This window comes from Castanea sativa, chromosome 1 (genome assembly GCF_040712315.1).
Source record: "Castanea sativa cultivar Marrone di Chiusa Pesio chromosome 1, ASM4071231v1".
NCBI classification, from domain to species: domain Eukaryota; kingdom Viridiplantae; phylum Streptophyta; class Magnoliopsida; order Fagales; family Fagaceae; genus Castanea; species Castanea sativa.
In genome coordinates, this window is record NC_134013.1 from 44910557 (window position 1) to 44917936 (window position 7380).

Below are 7380 nucleotides of genomic sequence, written 5' to 3' on the forward strand. Positions count from 1 at the left end.
GCCCCAAGCTACCTCTTTTGGGGTGTCTAAGTGAGGCATCATCCATAACTGGATCCCCAGAGCTAAGTACAAAGGTAGGATTCCAAATAGAGGCCTTGGTACTCTGCTCTCCTTCGGTACCTTTAGTAACCCCAGAGGAGGTACCTTTCTTCTTTTGAGCCCTTGTGACTCTAGACTCCTTGGCGAGCGGTTGCTGCATTGGTCGAGGTATTTCCCCTTCCTCAGAACCTTCGAATGTTTTGCCCCTTTTTCTCTTTTTCTCAGGGGCATCAACTACAGGAGTATGAGTTGGGGCTAGAGTTAGTGGTCGAGGCACCACGGGAATTGCAGGAGTAGTACCCCCAGCGTGGGCGGTGAGCAACACCAACAAGTCAGGGGTTTTTTCTTCCAAAACCATGGCTCATGGGATATTTGACACTTCTTGACTAGTACTAATGGAAGTAAGGGCCAGACGACAGTGAGTGGTGGTTAGGAGATCTTTGGTATCTTCATGATAAAAGACTTCAAAATCTTTATCTAAGTCATCTTGAGTAGGTTTGGGTGCACGCTCCTCCTGCTCGTCGTCAGAAAGGATGGGTTACTCATGGGAGTAGAGCAGTTTTGCTGCAAGTAGGGCTGACAATTATGCGTCTTGGGTGCCAGATGGGGGAGGCTTAGTCAAAAATCCAGGAACAGCCACGTCATTCAATGCTAACCTCATATCTTTTGCTTTGATCACGTGCTTTGGATTTTGGAAGCGATTGGAGATGGGCTTGAATCCAAGGATCACATGTACCGCCCGAAGTTGCCCATCTTGGTGGAGAAAGATCTCTGGGTTGAGGATTCGGTTGAGATCTGTAAAATTTACCAAACTTTTGGTCTGAGCAGTATGGAATTCGTCTGCAAGTAAATAGAAATTGTAAATCACAAAGTGGTTTATATATATATATATATATATATATAGATTGGAGGAAGAGGGATGCCCTAAGTTAGTCTAAAGGTTGTGAGAACCCTACCTAGTTCCCCATCTTGGGTAGGGCAGTGCAACCCATCGTCCCATTCACCCGAGATGATGAGGAAGTCTTTGTCCATGCCCTTATTCGACTCAGGTATAAAAGAGATTAATCAAACAGAAGGGACCCTATACTTGAAATAATAACCTGTGTCTTTTCCCTTTTGGCAATTATACACCCAGTTTACATCATGCCATGTGAGGTTAGTCCCCATCTTTCGGTTTATCATATCTACACTACCGAGGACTCTAAAAAGGTTGGGAGAACACTGGGTTAGGGATAACCTATAATTGATAAGAAAGTCCCTAGTGACCCTACCCATGGGAATTTCCATCCCGCCTTCTATGAAAGCAATCACCAGAATAATCACTGAACCGGGTGGCTTGTTTATGACTAACCATTCACCTAACTCACAATGTTGGAGTACAACATCATTGGGAATCCTATATATAGCCATACCTTCGTGGGTGTCAACTAGTCTAGCAAATCTACCCATGAGCTCCTAAAGGGACAAAGTTTTCTCTAAAAAAACAAAAAAAGATACAATAAAAGTAAATTTTGTTATGACACAAGATGAAGAGCTAAATGCACCTACGAGCATTGGAAAGGCTTTTCCTCAGAATACTGCTTCAACGAAAAATGCTAGAGAACAAGTAAATGGGCCAGAATTGCTCCCAACGCCTTCTTATATAGGAGTAAAAAAATGAGCAGTAAATTTCCTGCTCATAAATTAAAAAAAAAATGAGGATCGTGGGATCATCTTCACGCCATAGAACATGGGGGGACAAATAGCCGCCTGACACAATAACTGCAAGAACGTGGATACCGAAGCGTCAAGGACATGCAGAAGACAAATGAAACGACGTATTCACGTGGGAACTTGCCTAGAACGTACTACCCAGCCCAGTGTTGCTAAATCCTTACTCTTAGAGCAAGCATTAATAGCAAGGTTTTAGGGGGCTAATGTGGGTTGTCTGAGGACCGAGAAGAATAAGAGGCAGCGTGTCATGCACCAAATCATTTGTAAAAGCACATCTGACCCGAGGATGGGGAAAAGACTTGGCATCTAATGAGCACCTGACTGGGAAGAATGAAGTTGTAAGAGAGGATTGGTACGGTGGGAGGAAGCTTCCTAAAATGGTATACCTTCACCCCCACATTGAATGCTCTGTAACAACCTTATCAGCTACATTAATAAGGAAATGACCATTGAACAGTGTTTTTACAACTAGCAACCCCTTCTACCACATTCAGCAATACCCTGATGGGAAAAGTATCCAAGGAAGAGCTATGGGGCATACAAGTGGAGGGCTAGAATGTCAAGAAGGAGGATATATAAGAGGAATGAAGCTCTACAACGTAAGGGGATTTTGGAGAAAGAGAGAGAGTAAGAAATAGAAAAGTGAATAGTGTATAGCTTGATAAAAACTAGAGTAAGACATATATAAGAACTTTTCCTCGAAAGTGACCGAGGAGAACTTTTTTTATTAACAACTACTCGGCTTGTTCTTCCTTATGCAAGAACCAATTCACTGGCCTTAGGCTTAGCTTGCAACTATACAGTAATTGTCTTCCCACCTCTGCACAAAACAATTCTATTGTTTGGGCTTAGGTTGAAGTGCAAGGCACTACTATTCTTAGTGGGCTTGGGCCGCCAAATCCAGTTCTTGCATATATATATATATATATATATATATATATATATATATATATATATATATATATATATATATATATATGTATGTATGTATGTATGTATGTATGTATGTATGTACACACACACACTAAACTAACATATTTTAACCATCCTAATAAAAATATTGACCGTAATTTGAAAATTACAGGAATTTTGGTTCAATAAAAATAAGAGTAATGTCATATTCACAACATATTTACAATAATTTCACAACAAATCTTATATGTTAAGCGGGAAGCGGTTACTAATTATTCTAATTATGTCTCAATATTGATATCACTTTTTAACTCATTAATAACAAATTTTTGCATAAGATTTGTTTTTTAAAAAGTTGTAGATATAGCATTACTCCAAAAATAATTATGGCCCCTCAAATATAATCCTTGAACCAAAAAAGGGAAAAAAAATAAAAAGCCTATTCAAAAAGAAAAAGAAAAATAATCACTCAAATTTGTAACTCTTTTAACTTATTATATAAAAATAATCCATAATTTCATTTTTCCTCGAAAAAATTACTTAAGAAAAATATTATAGTTATGAGTTAATCCTTGATAGTGTCAGTAGTTATGCTTTTTTTGGCTTTGTAGTCGCAATAATTTTGCTATTTTTAGCGACTCAACTCATAGTTTTAGCAAATATTATTCAATTTTCTTTTTCTTCTCTATTATCATTTCAATTCTGTTACTTTATTACTCTCATCTCGACATTCTTAATTCTCACTTTATCTCTTATCAGTCAATATTTCCTTTTTCTCTTTGTTAGTAGAAAAAATTGTAACACTTTATCTATTTTCGTTTATAAGTTTTTTGTGACATTGATTTATTTAAGTTATTTATTTATTAAATTTTGTACAATTTAATTAGTAATCACCCTATAAAATATTATTGCGCTGCCACTTGCATTGGGTTTGATTCAACTTCCACACGTGGGTTTGGTTCGACTTCTACACATCATCATCTTAAATAAGATACATGGCTGATTGAGAATTATAAATAATCTGAACAAGTAGTATCTCCTCCTAACCGCGAGTATAAATTTCTTTATATATATATATATATATATATGTTGGACCGTGAGCTATGCTATTCCACCTCAAAACCAATTGGTGATGAGGAAGACATACTCAAATCTTTTATGGCATTCAACATCACATTACGCAAGCCTGTTTTAGAGTAGTTGTAGGGAGTCAAATTGTGGTCCCCAAAATATATATCTTTTTTAGTTGACAAAAACAAGTCTAGTGGTTCATTTAATAAGTTCTTAAACAAATAAGAAACACCGACCGAACAACTACATATATATATATATATATATATATATATCTCTTTTTAAGTTGACAAAAACAAGTCTAATGGTTGATTTAATAAGTTCTTAAACAAATAGGAAACACCGACCAAACAACTACACAATCATAACAAAAATATAGACACCGACCAGTGACCACACTTCCAAATACTTGGCAGTTTGTGAGTTATAGTGCATGGAGAGAGAGAGAGAGAGAGAGAGAGAGAGAGAGAGAGAGAGAGAGAGAGAGAGAGAGAGAGAGAGAGAGAGAGAGAGCATTGAATTAGTAGCATTATCATGCCTTTTTTTGGGTCTAAAATTAAAATATCAAATTATTGGAATTTCTTTTGTAACGGGGAAAAAGCATTTAAGCAACTTTTTGACTTAAATGTGGACTATACTATTTTTCTATCAAAATGAATTTGTTTAGAGATGCGATGTCAAATCTAATTATGATATCCAATGTGTGAACAAAGAAAGTCTATGTCGTAGAACTGAATGAGAAAGAATGTTTTTTCCTTTACTTCACAATTTAAGAATTGATCAAAAAATACAAGTGCTAGTCCTCGGGTCTAGTCCTCGGTTCAGATCACAGATTGATAGACTCTTTTCTCTCTCTCTTTTCTCCTCCCTTTTTTTGCATCTAGATCTTCCTCTTGCTTTTATATCAAACTACAACTCATCTGAATCTTACACTTGGAGGGCTAAGATTGCATTCCTAGAGCCCCTGTCCCATCCAGAACAGACTAGCAAGCTTTTCCCTACTAGTGGTTTAGCTTCTACCCACTTAGTGAAATAGTCAGTAGCTACTAGGAGATACCTATGATTCCCTATGGCTCTAGAAAAAGGTCCTACAATGTCCAATCTCCACTGAGCAAAAGGCCAAGGGCTACTCAATGGATTCAGCACCCTCCTGACTGGTGAATGTTAGGAGCATACCTCTGACATTGATCATACTTCTTAACATACTCCTACGAGCATTTCTGCATGCTCGGCCACCAATACCCCTGTGTCAAAGCTCTATGAGCAAGTGACCAGCCCCCTGTATGGCTACTGCAAATCCCTTCATGTAATTCTTCTAACAACATTTCAACGGCCTTGGGATGAACACACAACAAGTATGGTCTTGAGTATGAGCATTTGTACAGTTTTTGGTCTTTAGAAAGCCAAAACCTTGGCACCTTCCTATGAGACTTCTCCACCTCAACCCAATCCTTAGGTACAATTCCCTCCTTCAAAAATGCGACCAATGGATCTTGCCAGCTAAGGCCTACCCTCATTGAATTAACTTCTACTGGAGGCAACTTATTATAAGCAGGCGTCATATAACTTTCAACAAGTACGATCCGAGGAAGATCCTCCCTACTAACTGTGGCCAAAGTTGTGAGTGAATCAGCATGGGAGTTCTTACCCCGAGGAACTTGCTCAAGCGTAAAAGAATGAAAGTCCCTTGACAGTCGCTTTACTCGGCCTAAATACCAAAGCATCCTTGGATCCTTCGCTTCATACTCTCCCAAGACTTGTCCAACTACGAGTCTTGAATCACAATATGCTCTTATAGCCTTGCCTCCAAGCGTTTGCACTACATTCAGATCTACCAGCAAGGCTTCACACTCTACTTCATTGTTTGTTGCTAAAAACCTGAGCCTGAGTGACTTCTCCAAAGTAATACCGTCTGGTAAAACCATCCTAATCCCTATTCCTGATCCCTTTTTGTTTACTGCACCACCCACTAATAATTTCCAGGAACATTGAGCTACCACCGTTTCCACATGCACAGGCCTTTCAAGTCTTTCCCCTACCTCCAAGCTTCCCAATTCCTCAGCAAATTCTGCTACTAAATTTGCTAGAACTTGACCCTTCACAGCTATTCAGGGCATGTATTTGACATCAAATGCCCTAAGCATGGCCCCCCATTTGGCCACCCTTCTTGGATAATCTAATTTTTGGAGCAAGGCTTGTAAGGGCAACTAAGACAAAACGACCACGGTGTGCACCTGAAAGTAATGAGGGCAATTTCTTGGTGGCATGAATGATAGCAAGAATTGCTTTCTCCAAGTATAGATACCTGACATCGGCCTCTTGCAGGGATTTGCTGACATAATACACTGGTTTCTGAATTCCTCTGTCCATACGTACCAAGGCCAAGCTTACGGCATGCCGAGCTACAGCCACATAGGCATATAAAACTTCCTCCTCTTCTGGTCTGCACAAGATTGGTGGACGGGCCAGATACGCCTTCATCTCTATAAAAGCTCTATCACATTATTCCGACCACGTAAAATCCTTCCACTTATGCAATAGCTGAAAAAATGGTCTGCACCGTTCTGTAGACTTTGATATAAACCTATTTAGAACTGCCATCATTACGGTTAGGCGCTGAACTTCCTTCGGGTTTCAAGGAGGATGCAAATCGTGAATGGCCTTAATTTGGTCAGGGGTAACCTCAATCCCATGATGAGTTATCATATATCCCAGAAACTTCCCTAATCCAATACCATAGTGTTAGGATTAGTACCCTTAAATCCTATTGTATGATGCTATGTATGATATTATGTATGACATTATGTTGTGATTAATAAATTTGTTTTATTATTATCTAAAATAATGGTAACATGAATATTTGGATATTATCATATAGTCCATGAGATGCATAATATGTGATTTAGTCAAAGAAGATATAGATCACAAGTTCTTTGTAAACTCAAAATTATAGTTCGTAATCAGTGATAAAATTAAGCATTTCATCTGCGAAGACTATAACATATCAACTAAGATGATTTGTCTTGATCATGAAAGTGGATACTTCTAGTTGATGTGTTGATATGTTTTAAGAGTTAAGACATATTGAACTGGACCGTTATGAGATTTATTATTCTCCTAATGACTGTCAAATGAATAATAAATCTCACGACTTTTATTTACATGAACTCTTAATCCTGAAAGAATAATGGTCCTGATCATGAGCTGTAGGTTGCTTTGATATATCAGGAGTGTGATCTAAAGTCACGATCAAAACCTTAGTATGTTGGGTAGCCACATTTAGTGTTAATAGAACATATATTCTCAAGATGGAATTCATAATCTCTTAACGGAGATACAAAATATTCCCTTGAGATAAGTTTAATGGGTTTGGTTATTCAGAGTGTTAGGCCTAACCACTTTAGTAAGGAGTTACTAAATTATATAACTATGAAATTGGATTTCATAAATATATGATGAATAACATAAAGGATTAAACCGGGTACTCAAGGATTAAGATGTAGTAATCTTCAAATTGGCAATCTACATTCATGACTTTGTATTACTATGAATATTTTATGAAGGGGTTCACGTACAATAAAGCCTTGGGATATAATTTATTAATAAGGCCTAGAGTGCAATTATATTTATATAGAGATATTAAAT

The 7380-nt window shown here is 37.8% G+C and overlaps 1 protein-coding gene across 1 annotated transcript; it reads right to left on the reverse strand.

Moving 5' to 3' along the window:
* Positions 1–4943: 4943 nt before the first annotated feature.
* Positions 4944–6216, reverse strand: LOC142627948 (uncharacterized). Its single transcript, XM_075801851.1, has 2 exons — positions 5970–6216; positions 4944–5839 (listed from the first exon to the last, which is right to left on the reverse strand). Exons 1-2 carry the CDS (start codon positions 6214–6216, stop codon positions 4944–4946), a joined length of 1143 nt encoding a protein of 380 aa, XP_075657966.1.
* Between the last annotated feature and the right edge of the window lie 1164 nt (positions 6217–7380).

What these genes read in the sequence shown, in the direction of transcription:
- LOC142627948 (XM_075801851.1), bottom strand. Translation starts at nt 6,216, where the DNA reads ATGAAGGCGTATCTGGCCCGTCCACCAATCTTGTGCAGACCAGAAGAG. An exon ending in ATTGCCCTCATTACTTTCAG is followed by an intron (nt 5,840 to 5,969) that starts GTGCACACCGTG and finishes TGCCCTGAATAG; the next exon opens with CTGTGAAGGGTCAAGTTCTA.